The sequence below is a fragment of the Mixophyes fleayi genome, chromosome 3 (assembly GCF_038048845.1).
Source record: "Mixophyes fleayi isolate aMixFle1 chromosome 3, aMixFle1.hap1, whole genome shotgun sequence".
Lineage (NCBI taxonomy): Eukaryota > Metazoa > Chordata > Amphibia > Anura > Limnodynastidae > Mixophyes > Mixophyes fleayi.
In genome coordinates, this window is record NC_134404.1 from 228674683 (window position 1) to 228694767 (window position 20085).

Below are 20085 nucleotides of genomic sequence, written 5' to 3' on the forward strand. Positions count from 1 at the left end.
ATATATATACAGTATATTGAATAAAACTGGCATAACTTTGTTTGTGTATTATTACATTTTTAAGTTATTATTGTTATTATTTTATTTTTTACTCTTAGCAACACTTTCTCCCATCAGTACAAACATTGAAGAAAAATATGGAGTTTAACTATTTTATGTTGTTTTTTTGCTCCTATTCTGGTTTTATTTATTTGTAAAACAGCATTCCTTTTTATCTGTCAGGACTGTACTTTATCAGTAGCAGGCCAACTCAGTTGGAGCTGCTTCTCTCAACACAGGTCAGGGGGATGGTTACCGATGGGGAGGTGTTGTGGGTTAATGAGATGCTTTTTGTGGATAGGTGATAGACATGCACGGGGGATGGGACACTTTGGAGACAGCAAAAGGAAGTAACTTTACTTAACTGTTTAGGTTTAGATCTAGGCAAGAGGTGTTTCATTTTCCTCCTACTCACTACAAACTTGATGCTGAGCAAACCAAGGTGCCAAGTGGCCTTGTGTTTAGTATGTGGAGCAAAGCCAATACCTGAATGCTATCTACTTGCATAAACTACAATGTTAATTACCATTTCTAAAGGATGCCATTTCTAGTCTAGATTTGTGACTATAGCTCATTTGGGCTATGTCTGGATTAGATTCAAGGATACTTTCTAATGGAATGTGAAGTGGAGTTTATTCTACCAAGAACCTGAAGTCCTTCAAGCTTTCTGCACAGATCTAAGTGGCTTCGTGGATCTGGTGTCCTGCCAGACTGGAGAAATTACATCACTTGGGGACATAGAGTTGTTGTTTCATTGATGTCACATGGTAAGTCAGTGATGGTTTATTGCAGAATCTCCAAGGAAGCACTTTGCATTCCAGAAATTGCTTCTTGCTACACTTAATATAACAGATAACTATTTATTCATTAAATCGCCTCAGCTTTATTAATAATAATAATAATAATAATAATAATAATAATAATAATAACTGAAAAAAATCATGGAACTATTCACTCTTGCCCAAAATAGCTGATAAAAATATTACCTGAAAAATTTTACAATTTCGTGTTTTCATATAATTATGCCCCAAGCAAAGGCTTTTGAACAGAATGTTCAGAGAAACAGGATGAGTTCTGTAACTGAAGGTGTTGGGTTGAGAAAAATATAATTTCTGTGGCTGAAAGATGATCTTATTTACTGAATTTCTCAGCAGTTATTTTTAATTGCATTGCAACTATGTTCGTGTTTCTATGTTTATTTTGAAAAATGGATATTTATGTCTAGAGGAGAACATTTAGTTTAACATGTGATATGAGCTATGTTATCATTTCGAAATGAGTGAGAAAATGTCACTTTGTTAGGCTAAACTATATTGTAATGTTACTGTAGAAAACACAAGACAAGCAGTACAAGTCTAATGAAAATATGTTGTATTTGGCACACTTATTTTCCAAATGACTTCAGGTAGGAGCTGTATGTGTAATTATTCTAATATATATATATATATATATATATATATATATATATATATATATATATATATATATATATATATATAAACATTTTTTTTGCTGCGACCCAATGTATCAAAACAATTTTGTTCCTGCGACCCAATGTATCATTGTACCAATGTGCTAACACCCTAACATAGGTGGGTTATGTTTACAGTAACACATTGTGCACATCTAACAGTCAGGACACCTCAAAAACAGGTTCTGGGAACAGTCTAAAAACAGATATAAAACGACTTCCGTTTTTAAAACTAAACACTAAGATTTTATCATTTATAGTAGCATGCCTATTTGCCTGCATATATTAGATTGTTTTTAAAAATTATAGTGTTTTGTTTTTGCTTTTTGATCAAACTATCAAATTATGCACAAATTAAGAAAAGGGGGCGGAATTATTCAATGTGAAAAGATAAAACGAAAACATAGTGCAGTCAATAGTTATTTTGACGCCTATTTGTGATGAAAAAAGTAACTTTATTTGTATAAAGGTACAAAAAACACACAATACATTACATTCAAGTGTACACAGTTCACAGTGAAACATAATCATTCATACATCTTAGCACAATGCAGTCTGCAAGGCATAAAGGACAAGATATGACATCCTACACTATACATAGGGGGGTATTCAATTGTTCCTCCGGGCGCCGCTGAAATGAGCGCGTTAAAACTATTACCGTTTATATGGTAATTACTCGCTCAATTTCAGCTCGCAGCTTCCTAAGCAGCGAGCTGAAATTGAGCGACTAAATTACCGTATGACTGGTAATTACGCGCAATATTACCGTATAAACGGTAATAGTTTTAACGCGCTCGTTCCGGCGGCGCCCGGAGGAACAATTGAATACCCCCATAGAGTACTGCACTAACCATGCAAATTTAAATGATGCAACATATTCAAAAAGCAATTGATATGAGGGGACGGTAGATGAGAGGGTTAGGGTGGGGAAGTCACAAGCCCGAAGCTTTATTGAGGACAGACACAAAATAGGGAAGGATGCATGAATTAAGGCAAGACATTCAATATGCCACACAATATTTTCAAACAGTGATGGAGGAATGGGAAATGATTTTGATGTCTATGACGTAGAAGAGACATACTTCCTTAAACACATTGCCATTGATGTCTAACAACATTTCCGCTGACCACCTTCAGACCCCCTCCACCTGGCATTGTATCAGACTTATGAAAGGTTGGGACAATAAAAATGTAGCTACTAACAAAGTCACTTGGTGGGGTGGGGGCTTATTCTGAAAATTTAGGTAATTTGCTACTAGGATGTGTATTTAGTAAGGAAACTCACCATTTCTACTGGAGGTGTGTCAGGATTATAGTGAGCCCTTTGTTATGGAAATGCTTAGGTATTTCTAACAGGAGTGCTAAACATATTAGCAATAAAAGTCTATAATGTACACAACAAAAGTGACCATATTAAGAATAAATGGTTTAGCAGAAAAGGTCAGAACACTCTTATATATCTTATTCTGTTTGATAGCAATTTACTAAATATAACATTAACATTGATAAACAGCATTTTAAAAAAAATGCTATGGGTCAATGTGTCCTCACACCTGAAATGTGTTTCACTATCCTTAGAACACAATTATTAGGAAAAACAGATTCAAGATGCAAAGTATTAAATTAACCTACATACTTTGGGTGTTGGTTTTGAAACAGTACAGTGTTTTGATTTGCTGGCATGTTTAAAATAAAATAAAGTATCTCTAATGTACTTTTTATAATCTTGTATTGCCAAATGTTCTAGCAGAGTGTTTTTTTAAATAATATTCTCTTGGTTTTAAATAGATTACAAGCTGGAATACTTTATGTGCTTTGAAAGGGGTTGTTTATGTTTATCACCCCTTTATTATTATTTTAAGGGATAATATTCAGGATTACTTGGTACGCAATAAAATTATTAGTGAGAATCAACATGGATTTGTGATGGATAGGTCATGTCAAACTAATCTAATTAGTTTCTACGAGGAAGTTAGTGGGAACTTAGACTTGGGCAGCACAGTAGATGTGGCCTACTTAGATTTTGCAAAGGCCTTTGATACAGTGCCACACAAGAGGTTGGTTTACAAAATAAGGGAACTGGGTCTAGGAATCAACATTTGTACTTGGATCGAAAACTGGTTAGAGAATAGGGAACAGAAGTTGTGATAAATGGAACATTTTCTAATTGGTCAAAAGTCTTAAGTGGAGTACATCAAGGTTCCGTGCTGGGGCCACTCCTTTTTAATATATTTATTTATGAGCTTGGTGATGGTTTAGAGAGTAAAGTTTCTATTTTTGCAGATGACACTTAACTCTGTAAGGTAATAAAATCAGAGCAAGATGTAGCTTCTCTACAGAGGGACTTAAATAAACTGGAGGATTGGGCGGCCAAATGGAATATGAATCTTGAATATGCAGTACAGTTCTGGGCACCACTTTATAAAAAAGATAATTTGGAACTAGAAAGGGTTCAGAGAAGGGCGACAAAATTGATAAAGGGTATGGAGTCATTAAGTTATGAGGAAAGGTTAGCCAGTTTAGGCATGTTTACTTTAGAAAAGAGGCGTCTAAGGGGAGATATGATTACTATGTACAAATACATTAGGGGTCAATACAGAGAACCTTCATGGGAACTTTTTACCCCAAGGACTATACACAGGACATGTGGTCACCCCCTAAGGTTAGAGGAGAGGAAATTTCACAACCAGCAAAGGAAGGGGTTCTTTACAGTAAGGGCAGTCAAGATATGGAATTCATTGCTAGGGAAGGTTGTGATGGCAGATTCAATAGATATGTTTAAGAAAGGGTTAGACAAATTTTTAGCGGAAAGTTATATCCAGGGATACGACCATTAATTAAAATGAAGGATAGTAGTGGATATAGGGTAAAAATAGAACTGTAATATTGAGTCTGGGGGGATTTTCACAATTGAAACAGATTGGCGGTTGCTTACTCTGGATCAATTTCAAATATAAGTGCAGGATCGCAGGAGATTCAAAATAGGTTGAACTTGATGGACTGGTGTCTTTTTTCAACCTCATCAACTATGTATCCCCAGTTTGCTTACCAGTAAGATCTATTTTTTTGCAGTTCTTTGCCCTATGTGGCCTATGGTATAAATTCTCAGGGGCATATTTAAATAGTGACTGCACAGGTCCCGGTACCACAACATCGCAGATTTCCGTGCGCACTCTAATGTTGCAGTACTGTAATGACACTTATTGCATGCTCAGCTGTGAATCCTAATTGAATATACCCTTCAGAGACATAAATAGTGGTACATAATTTCACAAGACATTGAGGGGCATATTCAATCTGCAGTGTTGCGGTACAGGGATCCATGCAGCCGCGTCTAATCGCAGGCACAAATTGTAATTTAATATGCCCCTATATGTGATCACAGCACAGTATAAACAGGCACAAGGTCCAGGAATACAAAATACCATTGATTATAAAACAGGAACCCTACATCACATGGTGTCCATAATGGTACATGTGGGGAACACTAGTTGAACTATAAGGATTTTATAGGTCATTGAGAAGTTGTGTGACCATATAAAGATCAGGTGACTTTCAATAGCCGTAATAATTTACAGTAGGGTGTACTTTATTCCTTGTTATAGACAAGTTTTCCTAATGATATCAGAACTCAGCATCTATAGATAGAGGAGGAGTGTATACATCACTTATGTATTATAAGGTTATTAGAAATGACAGAAGAGTTTATTGACCATATAAAATGATATATACAAGTCATCAGGGAAGGGCCAGCAAATTTTAGCCCGGAGTGCAAGACTCAACTCGGCAGTCTATTTTAAAGGGAAAAAAATGAAGGTAACCCAGCCTAAGGTAGCCCACTGTGGGATCGGCCCTGGGGGTAGAAACCCCCCTACTGTCCACCCCAGCCTGCCCCTGCTAGTCACTGAGATCCTAAATTACTTCTAATAACCATGAAAATTCACAGTAGGGGGCTCATTATTGCTTATAATACATACATTTTCCTATTGAACTCTAAAGCGAACACAACAGAGCCACTATAAGAAATTATATCAGTACTCATTGCTGATACAGGTACTATTTACAGTATATTATTCTTATATAAACCTCACTTGTGAATTATATATCTGCAATGACAATCGTCACCATCACCATTTATTTATATAGCGCCACTAATTCTGCAGCGCTGTACAGAGAACTCACTCACATCAGTCCCTGCCCCATTGGGGCTTACAGTCTAAATTCCCGAATATAGACACACACTCACACACACACACACACACACAGACTAAGGCGGCGGTTCCCAAAGTGTGCGCCGCGGCTCCCTGGGGTGCCGCGGCGCTGTCACAGGGGTGCCTCGATCCCTAGCAAGAAGAAGAAGAAGAAAAAAAAACGTACCCATCATCCAGCGCCAGATCCTCCTCCTCACTGACTGCCGGGCGTGACGTCATCACGTCCGTCAGCCTCAGTGAGGAGCAGCAGCAGCAGAGAAGACGTCCAGGAAAGCAGGTAAGTAAAGGAAGTGAAGGGGGGCAAAGAGAGACACCATGAAAGGGGACAGAGAGAGACACCATTAAAGGGGACAGAGAGAGACACCATGAAGGGGACAGAGAGAGACACCATGAAGTGGACAGGCTGGAGGAGTGGGACACAGAGAGAGAGGCTGGAGGTGGGGGACACAGAGAGAGAGGCTGGAGGAGGGGGACACAGAGAGAGAGGCTGGAGGAGTGGGACAGAGAGAGACGCTGAAGGAGGGGGACAGAGAGAGACTCTGAAGGAGGGGGACAGAGAGAGACGCTGAAGGATGGGGACAGAGAGTGTGAACTGATGAAGAGGGGGACACAGGGTGTGAGATGGCGAAGAGGGGGACACAGGGTGTGAGATGGCGAAGAGGGGGACACAGGGTGTGAGATGGCGAAGAGGGGGACACAGGGTGTGAGATGGCGAAGAAGGGGACACAGGGTGTGAGATGGCTAAGAGGGGAACACAGGGTGTGAGATGGCGAAGGGGATACAGAGTGATATGATAAAGGGGCACAATGTGAGGGTGAAGGGGTCTAAATACATCTTACGTCATTTTGACCCAACTACTTAAACAACCGGACTACCCGGTAATTATTTTTGCTATGGGGTGCCTTGGAAAAATTACGATGACCCTAAGGGTGCCTCGAGCTGAGAAAGTTTGGGAACCACTGGACTAAGGTCAATTTGTTAGCAGCCAATTAATCTACTAGTATGTTTTTGGAGTGTGGGAGGAAACCGGAGCACCCGGAGGAAACCCACGCAAACACGGGGAGAACATACAAACTCCACACAGATAAGGCCATGGTTGAGAATTGAACTCATGACCCCAGTGCTGTAAGGCAGAAGGGCTAACCACTTAGCCACCGTGCTGGCCATAAACTCTGTAAAAAGCCATTGATTGATGGCCATACAAAGGTTATTCATTACAACTCTGGTAGAATTATTCAGAATCAAGCATCCAGTGTTGAGTGAACCATGAAGCATGTACTATGACACTATTAATAATATAAAATTCAATATTAATACTGTTTGAGATACACTCATTTATACTTCAGTTAGTATATTGTGTTACATCTTAAAGTGAAGTACTATTGTACGTCTAATTGAAGATAATATTTCATAAAAGACACCAAATACAGCTATTGAATGCTAAACTTTTTATGTTCTTTTATAAGCATTTTAACTGTTGTCTTAAATGATGTGAAACCAAACCTTACCTTTAGGTCATTCTGCTCTATTGAAACACAATTTCACTGAGCTTCAGCAAAGGAATGGCTTGTTTCGCTTCAAGCAGTTTAAAGCTAAATCACTACATGTATACTGAGAAGCAGATCATTTAATTAAAATAAAATCATTTTTCTTTAGACTTTAAAATAACAGAGACACATTTACAAAGTACCAGGTGCACATGTTAATGCATGCAGGATCCAGTGTCAAAAGACAGAGTCCTTGACATTATTGACATTATCACGTGATATGACTTTTTAGTATAAAAAGTCCCCAGGTGCTTTGTATCCTTCAGTTTTGTGTGTTCATACATTTATCTATACACACAGTTTATACTGGTTTGGTAAGCATATTTCTAACATAACCAATTGGTGATGTGTGGGTGAGATATGATATAACTATTCTCCTGGGCCAAAAGATCTAATGGCAGACTAGTGAGCATGTAATTATTATTATTATTAATTTTTATTTATAGGGCGCCACAAAGTATCCGTAGCGCCGTACAAGGACAAACAATGGCACAGTACAAGGTGAAACAGCACAGTACAAGTAACAGTAAGCACTATAACTCTGGGGGCTCAAGCACAGCATGAAAGAGAGGGAGGGACGGGAAAAGTGAGTACAGGCAGGTAACTATGGCCCAAGAGGGTTGGCACGGATGACATGTTGAGAGTCACTGAGGGGAGCGGAGAGAAGCAAGAGGAGACAGAGGGCAGAGGGACTGAGAGGAGGTGAGCTGAGTAGCTGGAGAGTGCAGTTAAAAGTGATGGAAACAGAAGGTAGGAGAGCCCTGCTCAAAGGAGCGAACAATCTAAAGGGAGGGGAAGACAGACATACACATGGATGAGACGGAGAGACAGGAGGAAGGGGGAGAAGGGAAGAAGGGATGAGAAAGAGAGGTAGCCGACCGGTGGGAGTTAAGGCATGAGACTGGAAGGCTTTAAGGAAAAGGTGGGTTTTTAATGTTCGTTTGAAAGAGGACAGATTAGGGGAAGTTCTGATGGAGCGGGGGAGCTTGTTCCAATGGAGGGGAGCGGCGCGGGAGAAGTCTTGGATACGTGCGTAAGAGGAGGTAATCAGAGGGGAAGAGAGGCGACAATCGTTGGACGATCGCAGTGAGCGGGAGGGAGTGTGAATAGAGATAAGGTTAGAGATGTAGGGAGCAGTGGAGTTGGCGAGGGCCTTGTAAGTCAGAGTGAGGAGCTTGAAAAGGATTCTGTAGGGGAAGGGGATCCAGTGAAGGGCTTGGTAGAGTGGGGATACAGAGGTGGAACGGCGAGAGAGGAAAATAAGCCTAGCAGCGGCGTTAAGTACAGATCTAAGGGGAGCGAGATGAGAGAGGGGGAGGCCGATAAGGAGAAGGTTGCAGTAGTCCAAGCGGGAGATAATCAGAGAGTGGACGAGAGATTTGGTGGCATCCTGGGAGAGGAAGGGCCGAATGCGGGCAATGTTGCGAAGCTGGAAACGGCAGGATTTGGCGAGAGAGTGAATGTGAGGGGCAAAAGAGAGAGAGGAGTCGAGGATGACACCTAGGCAGCGGAGTTGGGGAACAGGGGAGATAGATGAGTTGTCAACAGTGATGGAGAGGTCAGAGGGGAAGGAGGTACAAGAGGGAGGAAAGACAATGAGTTCAGTTTTAGCAAGATTGAGTTTAAGAAATCTAGAGGACATCCAGGAGGAGATGGCAGAGAGGCATGGGGATACCCTGGAAAGAAGGGAGGGAGAGAGATCAGGAGAGGAAAGGTAGAGTTGAGTGTCATCAGCATAAAGGTGGTACTTGAGGCCGAAGGAGCTGATGAGTGCACCCAGAGAAAAGGTGTATAGTGAGAATAGTAAGGGTCCAAGGACAGAGCCCTGAGGGACCCCGACTGGAAGGGAGGAAGAAGGGGAGAGAGAATCAGAGGTGAAATGCAATGTAATGCAATGCAATGCAATGTAATGCACTATTGATGTGAATTCTTAATAAAAACAAAAAAGTAAAGTCACCAAGCAGTTCCTTGACTATATAAAACTTCATGGTTACACGTGTCCCAGTTCCATCTGGATAATCCTATTTATGGTACTGAAATGGTAAAATACTTTGAAATTATTATTCTCTACATTGTAATTTACTGACCTTAACATAATGGGCCAGATTTACTAAGCTGCGGGTTTGAGAAAGTGGGGATGTTGACTATAGCAACCAATCAGATTCTAGCTATCATTTTGTAGAAGGTACTAAATAAATGAAAGCTAGAATCTGATTGGTTGCTATAGGCAACATCCCCACTTTTTCAAACCCGTAGCTTAGTAAATCTAGCCCTATGTGTGTAAATATTTGTTAGTAGTAGTAGTAGTTGTTTTACAAATTTTGGCTACTAGATTAAACTAAAGGGAGCTTAAATGGGCTAAAGAAACTACATTACAAGAATGTCCTAGTATTCTGTTTAAAATTTATAGGAGCTAAAATGAATAAGGAAAGAACTGTGTTAGTGAAGTCTCTGGTATAAAGGCATACTGTTAAGTGAATCTAGCAGCCACAACGCCCTATGGCTAAGTAAGGTGTAAAAAAAAGTGTCTGCTCCACCCAAACTATTTAAGAAAACATTGCTTTGATGTTCTGTCCAACTTTCAAAAGTGTTGAAATTGTCACATGATCTGATTTTGTAGCAACCTGTCTGCTCATCTTAAATGCACTTTTCTGGCATCTAACTGTATATGATTTAAGGAGAGTTGATTTTCAACTGAATAGATTTTGTGATAAGTTTCATTTAAATTTTATAGTATTGTATTTGTCTGTGCTCCAATAGCTTGTCATGCACATAATCTGGTGCGCTAGTTTTTTTTAAAATAAAATCCTATAACAATACATTTTCACAAGTTTGCATGGGTACCCATGGGTAATAGTGTAAATAGGAGATATACAGTATATTCATACATTCATATCTATATGATGACAAATACAAGCGTTGTCTTGAGGATGGCATTACAGGCCCCTGGTCTTAAAGGTACCCATATTAGTTACTTGAAACCGCTATTTGTATATTGTGAGTCACTATACATGTTGAGAGTACAAAAAAACAATTAGGGTTTTGTTCTATAAAAATTCCCCAACCTGTGGCTATATTTTGGGACGCAACAGATGCTCTGTGACATTTGCTGTGCAGTTGGAATATCATGTTCACTGGCACATCAAGCAGTGTAGAATTAATCAATGTACATTTTCCTTATGTATCATGGTACAATATTTGCAGACAGTCTGAAATTTTTGGCACTCCGCCAAGATGTTAACCTGCTTTTCCTAGTTCAGACATATGTGTGAAAACTTGTTAGCTGTCATAATAACCACTTGTTTTAATGTACTGCCTTTCATGCAAACTGTATTTGGCTGCTCTGCTTTTTTACACTGGGCCTGCTGGTTTCATGTGAGAGGAAATACATAATCTACCTCTTCACAGAATTATAGTGAACTTTGCTTTTGAAAAATGTATTTGAAAATAAGAAGCTGTTAAATAGCGTTAACGGGGTTTTCCACTGTAACCATGAAGCTTACTCAATCCCATACCCTACCAATAATACTACATTTGCTGTGTTCAGCATGGTCCCAGCACTTACATAATTCAGGACCTCTGCTAATTACTTTTGGCGCTGGCCGTCTCTGTCCGTAAATTGGAACTTCCCTGCAATTGAGAGAGCCAAGAAGCACCGAAGATGATTGCCAGGACCAGGCTATATGTAAGTGCTGGGATCCCACTAAATACAGTGAATGGTGGGGGCACCAGCAGAAGGACCGCTACCAAAATACTATTATTGGGAGGGATGTCATTTGGTAAAATTCATATTTAAATTGGAAAACGCCTTTAGGAGTGGAAAATCTGGGGGTTATATATATTTTTATATAATTAACCTTATTTATTTATTTTATTTATATAATGAAAAGTCAGAGAATGTTTACTCATTCAAATATATATAGTTTTATTTTATAAAGACATACCGTTAACTTATTATGGCAAAACAAAGGACAACCCCAAGCCCTGCCATGCAAGCTTTCATCTATATCATAAAATTACACCAGAGTCAAACTATTTCTTTGAATAAATCAAAGACTATTATTACTAGCTTCATGATAGCAATTAATCTAACCAGCACATTTTGATATTTACTAAATCCCCTCTATTTTCTTTGCACACACACATTTTCATAATCATAATTAACAGCACAGCACATTTTGATTTTCTTCTGATCCATTAAATGGTCAAGGAACTCTAAAATAACTGACACAGTTGATGAAGCTGACTATACCTTTGGTAAAATCTATGCACAGTGACTATTGTTCCTCATATACAGTTAGCTGTGTCCATCATGTCTGTCATTATGGAGATTCTTGCTTTCTGGTAAATGCATCACCCATACTCTTTGAGGGACATGGCGTACCTGGAATGTACTTTTTTGGTGTGTCTTGCTTTTCAGTGAGTACAGAGGACACATTCACAATATAGATGAGTGTTTTAATGTTCACTTACCTGCTGCTTTTCCTTAGTGAAGCCTCTGCCTGTACCCACTATCATGTCAATGAGGCCGTCACAAGGCTTCACTACACATGCTCAGGCCTAGGGGGCAGTGGGAGGCTGGAAGGGATCACCGGGCTCCCCAAAAATCTTTCTGTTCAACTTGGCATGTAGTGTACTGCCTTTGAATGTTCTGCACATAACATGTACATATTCACACCAGTGACAATGATTTTCAAGTAATGGCAACTATACTGTTGTTATATAGTGACCCACTTAGTAGCACAAACTCCCCTGGATAAACATTACCAGTCTCTCTGGGTGGAAATTATACATGTGTGGTGCCTCAAAGCCCAGTTGAACAGCACAGAGGAGTGCATAAGCGCTGTTAAAATGCAGGGCTACAAGGGGTTAATTGTGCTCCTGGAGACTTGTAACCAGTAGTGATTGACAGGAGGAGGATGAAGGCCCTGATTGGCTGGGGGAGTAACAGGAAGAGGATGTGCAGGAAGGAGGAGAAAGAGAGAGCAGCATGGTAGAAGGAACAAGGGTGGCTGAGGTGCAGCCGAACAGAGAGAAGATAAGCTGCTGTCAGAACTGGTGACATTGCCAGCAAAGCGGACGGAGAACAGTTGGGGACATGCAGTGGGGCGCCAAAGACAGTCTCCACTAACTACAGAAGCCTCTCAAGGTAAAACCCGAGCCTGCAGTGTATTGCACACACCCCAGTGTCAGAGGGAAGAGTGATGAGAGAATCTATCCAAAACTGACATTGCATTCTTGTACAAGGAAGGCTACTGTTCCCTTCTTGGGAGCTTTTCCCCCCAGATCATACCTTACACAGGCTGCAGGGAACAATTAAGACTGTCCTTTCAGCTATATCCTGTGTGTGCTGATAGAGATTCATTGACTGTTAAGAGAACAGCGCCATTTTGTGGCTGAACTGAGCAACAGCCCTGCTTTCTACTATAATACTTAACCCTTGATGGAAACCTCTGCAGGACATTGGAACGCTACCAAATTCCTGTGCACAGGTCAGCCCAGGACTGAGTGTAAAATATGGTAACGTTACCGGGGATAATATTGGTGCACCAAATGTTTTAGATGGATGTTAATGTTATGTGATTTACCTAAGAATTGATTTATTAATATTGAAGGTGTGACATTCAGTGTTGTACCGCTGCGATTCAAGTTAACTCAGCAGTAGATGCTAAAAGTGGGGCGCCTGACCCATAGGGAATAGCACGGTACCCCAAACACCTGAATAAGAAGGAGCCCTCTAGTGGGCGCGGTAGTGACCGTAAGAGTCTTGATGAGTTATTATTGATGGTTCTTGCACCATCACCAGTCAGATATTGTTAACTTGAAAGTAGTAACTGTGATTACCAGTGTGCCTTATTAGACAATGTGTATTGAAGATGTGATCGCTATTGTGCCTTATACTCACCAGGTGTATGTTATATGTTAAATGCTATTGTGCTCTATGCTGATCAGACGCATTATTTTGTCATTACTATTGAGCTGAAGGGGTCAGTGGCGCGGTGGCTTACCAAAACTATCCTTACCTGCATTCTCAATAAAATAAAGTTGTTTGACCAATCTTTGTCCCTTTCATTGAAGTATTTATCTCCTGACCACCGGATATCCGAAAGAGAAAAGAACCTGACTCGTATCTGGGAGACAAGGTGAGGGAAGGATTTCCCATCAGTACTCGACCACCACACATTTATATAATTTTGAAACAGGTGGGAAAAAGAAGATGAAACAGGCCTTGCTTACCCTGAAACAGAGCCTTACTTACATGTATTTGTGTAACTGTGTGGGCAGCAGTATAAACAAATAAAGATATTTAAAGAACTGCTTTAATTACAGCCTAAAAGATTTAATTGGTGTGGAAATATGCGAATTAACAGGATGATGCTTGTTTCATAACCTAAATTGAATTATGCTTTGTAATTGATTTATCTGAATCTAACAAACTAAATGACGGGCTCACGAAAGCTTCAGCATAATTGTAAATTGTGAAAATAGTAAAGTATAGAAAACTATGTCAACTATGCAGCTGAAGCAGACGTACGCCTAGTGTAAAACTGCTGGGGGAGCAACAGAAACCTATTTTATGTTTATTTTGCGTTTCCTGCTTATAGGTCTTTGCATGCGAACCATATATCCAGTACATATTATTAATAATGGGAGTCAGCCAAGGCAGTGTAAATATGTCATTTACAAATATACAGATTTAAGTTGTACTGATTAGCAAAAAGATTGAAATATACCAGTGATATGACATCTTTTATGTAGAAACCTGTTACACTGAATGTTTTGAAAAACAAAAAGATAACAAAAGTAAATTATCATTGCTGGTCTCGAAAGTCACACAAAGTGACATGATGATTTCATGAGATAATGTCAGGGGCACTAAGGAAATACAAAGGTAGTTTTTTGCCTGGAGAAGCAACCACAGCTGTGGGTGTGCACCTTCTGGTCCATGAGTGTTCTGTCAATCAGACCCCAGTGGTTTAATTCATTGGGGGGGAAGATGGATTATTGAAAAATGCATTATTGTATTAAAGTTATTTTTTCTTTATATCTATCTATCTATCTATCTATCTATCTATCTATCTATCTATGTATCTATCTATCTATCCATCTATCTATATATATTGCAATGCTGACAATAAAATGCTCTGCTTCTTAAACTGTGATAAATAAGTTTTCAAAACACAGGCTTCCATGCATTTAAACATTTAACACTCCAGCATATTTACAGTTATCATATATCATAATAATTATGATTGCCTAGGATTATTTATTAATGTTTTCACAATGTCTTCATTGACCACAATAGGTGAACTTGCTGATGTTTTTCAAGCAATAGTGCATAATGTATTATTTATATGAAAATATAGGGGAATTATTTAACTGAAACTCCAGATGAACAACTGATGATCAGCTTTTGATATTTTTACAGAAAATCTGTTGAAACTGATCCACTGGTGTCGATCGCCACTGGAGAAACTACTGAGGATCCATTTATGGGTCCTATCTCTCTGCACACGCGTGACCTTAATCACTCCACTCATGCGCAGCAGCCACAGAGAGCCACTTCCTACTTTTGTCAGCAGCATTAGGAAGGGGTTCTCTGGTAGTTAATGGGCGGGCTTGGAGGTGGGGGGTTGAGCCCTACATGAAAAATATTGTTATATCACTGAGATATATAGCGATACAAAATTATACTTACTGCTGCCCACTAGCCACCAATGTTAAATACACCCCTAAGTGTTTTTAAAGAAAATGTTTTAGCATTTCTATTCTGCTCAAAACTTATGAGCCAGCATAAAAATTCCCCATCAACAAAACATTTGTGATTGGCGGGCATATGTTATCTATATGACATTGTTTTTTATGTGAGCAAATTGATTATGCGTTTTTGGTAGAATGACAGCACATCTCAGATTGTGTGGACCCATGCTTGCAAGTATGTCTCCTTGATACACCCTTTTTGTCTGTGACCTGCATTTCCAACATTGCACATATTTTGTCTTTGCAACAATAGTTTTATTTTAATCACAACTATATAAACCACAATATTGAAGAGCTGTTCACTTTAACCTTGAAAAATTGTTCTTTGAAAGTCAGATGATTTTCTAGAGAATAGAAGGTGTAGAAGATTTAAATTCATTCATTCATTCATTTATTCTTCTTTTATTTACTTTTTGGACTATGTGAAATGTCCAGTGTGTAGTGCTATATAAATGTTTTGTTAGAAATATTGCTGGTAGTAAAACAGTTAATAGTGACTTAAGGAACAATGAGTAATGAGGTGTGAAATTTTGTACTCAGTTTATAGAAAACAGACTGTATTACTTGGTATTTGTGAAGTCTGTTCTATCCTCCAGAGACCAGGAATTTGGGGGTGAGGAGGAGACAAGGAGACTTTCCAAATATGACAGCCTAAAATCTTACACACTCTGGAAATCTTTGTCACATGTATTCCAAACAGAACACATCCAAAGGAAACAGAACACATCCAAAGTAAATGAATAAATCACAAAAATTTAATTTTATAGTAGTGCCTAGGTAATTATATAATTATCATTTAAAATTAAGTTATATAGAATATATACTTGATGACAGAATACAATTTACCAACATGTGACAGGAATAATAGAAGTAGTACATTTATATCATCATAATATATGTTAAGTTGGCCATACAGGGACCAATCCGTCTGCTCAGCCAAACTGCTGGGTAGTCAGATCTCTGTCACATTTAGCCTAACATACATAAATATGTGTTGCAAAATCTGAAAGATCTATCTGTTCAGCACTCGGATCAAATAGATCCTACAAAGCAACATTTGCAGTTGGAGGATAACCACATACCCAGTCAGAAGTGGTCATCATCCAACAATATTTATCGTTATCTCCAACTATTTATCTGATATATATGCAATTAGCATTTGACATATATAACCCATTTATCACTTACATGGAGTTTACTATAGGTGTTTTAAAATTTTGTGTTGGGTATAACTAAACTTTAAATGTATATATGCATGTGTTTTTAAACATAGAGAAAGTGAATAAGAATGTTAGAAATATTTCCACAAAGCTCAGCACAGGGTTCAACCCTAGAGTAATTCCAGAAATGTATTTTGTGCATGTTAGTCAGTGGACCACATTAAAGTGCATAATATTTATTTTGTGACGTAGACCTGCTCACTTGAATAAAGACGACTATTGAAAACAAGACTGCAGTTACCTACACAGGATGTTTCTTAGCTATTTTGGTTGGAATAGTACAGAACATAAGTTTGCCGAGTGAAGGAGAAAAGCTGACAACCAAGTTTCCATACTTTAATAATGTTGTAGTAAAGGTGTGCCTCCATTTGCCTTCCAAAAGATTAAGCTGATCAAACCAGTTGTCTACATAAAAGAAGGCACGCAGGTGCATAGCTTACTTTCCTCTTTATAGCGGTTATAAATTATTTTTTGCTTTTAACACCTCTCTGACACTGTACGATCTATAGAAAAATGTAATCTATTTTTTTTTATCATACCTCAAAATGCATTGGTTGTTCCCTGAACTCTAAGGCATCTATGCATTTACCACAGATTCCCTTTAGAACATACACTTTCTATTTTGTTATGTTTGTTATTTGCAGCAGCAATCCCGTGAAGAAATCAGGTGGATTTTTTTGTACATAAATCACTGTGGCAGGCTATAAAAAGAATGTTGGTATTTACCATTTCCCCTGTTTTATTTTTCTTCAGGCTACTATAAATGATTTATGATTCTAGACAATCATGGCAACCACAGTCACATCATGGCAACCACAGTCACATAGCACATGATGTAGTGAGCAGAGAGGTTTTGGGAAACCCATCTGAGCTCAGTCTGCACTGTGACAAACTCCTTCTCGACCCTCTGCCGTCACATGGCATGCTGAGAGCTGTGAGCCTGTGTAGCAGAGTATCTGTATATGTGTCTGGCAGCCAGTATTGTTTGACAGACAGAGAGATTTTAGAAATTAGACAATGATTTGTAGTATTATAGCTAAAAAAAATGATTCATGCCTAAAATGTACTTAACTTGTTATTTAGTGGGGGAAAAAAATCTACGTGAGATGGCTGCTTTAAGATGTAATAATTGTATAGCCAATCAGTAAAGTCCTTCTCCTCATACCTGCACAATTTGTGAGTTGCAATTACAAATGAATAAAGTCTTTCTCCTTGCACTTTCTACATAGCTTATAAGACAGTTGTGATTCGAACAATTCACATTTAAACAAGTTTAACTCACTTAGTTTCCCAGATGCCCCACAAGCACTCCTTGCTGGGCCCACAGAACTCTTGTAGCCAAAACCTCTCCATGCTCTCTGCAGCATGCTCGCTCACAGGGGCGTCAAAAGGGCGGGGAAGCAGGTACAAAATACCTGTGTAGTGGGAGGAGCCACCGACATGGTACGAACATGCCCCTTTCTTTGGCTATGGAAGGGGCCCCAATAAGTTGCTGTACCAGGGCCTCTTGGCGGCCCTGGTCACTCATACTTGAAGGCTGAAGACACCCTCTCACAGCCCCTGGCTTGGCTCTGTAGTAGTTAATTAACTACTGCAACCTAAGTCAAATACTGGAAGAAGGAGGAGTGTAAATAACTATTAGTTAAGCATACAGGAAATTGTCTGGCACCACAATCATTTGTGGCATATGTATTTGCACTGTATCATCATACTATCAGACCAGTCTCCACAGCCTGTGCTAAACTATGGAGACTGCGAAAATGCCCTATTTATCAAGATCCAATATTTGGAGCTAGACCACGACAGCTAACATCATCTGAAGATGACATCACGGGCAGCACGGTGGCTTAGTGATTAGCACTTCTCCCTCACAGCACTGGGGTTATGAGTTCAATTCCCAACCATGGCCTTCTCTGTGTGGAGTTTGTATGTTCTCCCTCGTTTTGCGTGGGTTTCCTCCAGGTGCTCCGGTTTCCTCCCACACTCCAAAAACTTACTAGTAGGTTAATTGGCTGTTATCAAATTGACCATAGTCTCTCCTGGTCTGTGTGTTTGTCTGTTAGGGAATTTAGATTTTACGCTCCAATGGGGCACGGACCGATGTGAGTGTGTTCTCTGTACAGTGCTGCGGAATTAGTGGCGCTATATAACTAGCTGATGATGATGATGACATTAGTGGATGGCGTTTCTGATGTTAAACGTCCTATCCTATGGGGACTGCATCGCAGGAGAGGATCCTTGGCTTTGTGCTCGTCACCTCCTTCCTATCGCAAATTGTGCAAAGGCCAGGACAGAAGCTGGAAGTAAAGCGTTCACCATTGGTGATTACACTTATTTGAATCAAACCCTGTATTAATCTAAAATCAGTATACATGTTGTTCCAATTATTTGGAGCTACTCCTTATGGAAATGTTAAAAAAAATATGCATTCATTGACACAAAACTTAACATTAAATTTTTTTTTAAGTTTCATTCAGAAATATCACACCATATCAGTAGTTGTCATCATGAGAGGACTCTTTAATCTACATGACCAGTAACTAGAAGGAGGTCCAGAGCACAGCTGGACATTTATTCTGTCTCCTTTCCATGCAGGGAGCCTGACATCACACTACCTTTTGTTGCTGAAATCTTTCTTTCTATAGCTTACAGTGAGTGAACAGTCATGTGGAGTCGGGATATCCCATAATAGTCTGGAGGGGGAGTTGCGAAGAAATTCCAATTCTATAGCCCAATCAACATCACAGACTCGCTAGATCTCAGGCTGTGTCAATAAATGACTGTGTGACTTGTTCAGGAGACGCACAGTTTCCCCGAGTACTTTGTTGTTGTGAAATGGCTCCCCCCTCTGCTTAACTCTGTGGAGTAGTCCAGGCTCTGATGCTAGTAGTGTGCCTGCAGAAGAGTGTGAAGTTTGCATAGGGTACAAGCTGCCAAGTCCCGGGAGCTGAGCAGTAGCTCTCTGACTGGGGAATACTATGCTGCAGCCGGAGGAAGAGCACACGTTGTGGTCACCTGGCTGCGAGTCTATCCTGGGGGGCTCAGGGCGGCTGGGTGAGGAATGTTACTAGTGAGGAGCACAGATCAGTGACACGTCCAGTCTTCTGTATCACTGAGGGCATCTCAGGCTGGGACTCCGACCACAATGGAGGGAGAACAGGCAGCAGCTAGTCCCCCTGATACCCAAGCAGAAGGCATAGAGGAGTCTGACGCCTTCTCCAAACTCTGGACAGATGTGATGGGAATTCTGGTAAGTTGGCTTTGGGGGAGGGAGCTTGACAAGGTGGGATAATTAATTACATGAGAGTTTATAGCCACTGGATAACTAGTGAAAACTAATCACTATACATGTTTATGTCATGTAGCAGCTGATTAGACTAGAAATCATCACACTATCTACCTAATGAGGTATGGTGTGGTCATTACACTGGATACGCAGAATGGTATGTCTATATTACTTACATTTCTACTATACTTATTTTTGTTTACTTTATATAATTATTATTGCTAATAATACTTTTCTATATTATTATTATTTGCATTTTGCTAGAATATCTGTATCTGTTAGAGGGATAAATTGTATTTAACTGTAAACTACTACATTCGGCTTTGCTAACTTTAATAAACACACTTTACCATGTGCTTTCAAACTTGTCACAGCAGTTACCTAGTACAATGTCAAATTTCCTCTGTGCTTATGTTACAGTGAATTCCGATTGAAGGTTACTGACCACATGTTTTGCACAATACTGTATGTTGTTTGTTTTTTATGTTCTGTGTAGGTTCCTTTAATTACCTAAATTGCATAGGTTGGGATTAAGATTATCTCTAGAACC

General features: G+C 39.5%; 1 protein-coding gene across 6 annotated transcripts in view; it reads left to right on the forward strand.

The window, feature by feature from the left end:
* The first annotated feature begins 740 nt into the window (after positions 1-740).
* SASH1 (SAM and SH3 domain containing 1) overlaps positions 741-20085 on the forward strand; it is a 191205-nt gene continuing 171860 nt past the window's right edge. For 2 of the 6 annotated variants that reach the window (XM_075203245.1, XM_075203246.1), the window contains exon 1: positions 19043-19499. In XM_075203245.1, the coding sequence (XP_075059346.1) occupies positions 19395-19499 (105 nt within the window). In that variant the 5' untranslated portion in view covers positions 19043-19394. Of the gene's footprint in view, positions 807-19034; positions 19500-20085 lie in introns of those variants that run through there. The other 4 variants (XM_075203241.1, XM_075203242.1, XM_075203240.1 and 1 more) reach the window with 4 other exon arrangements.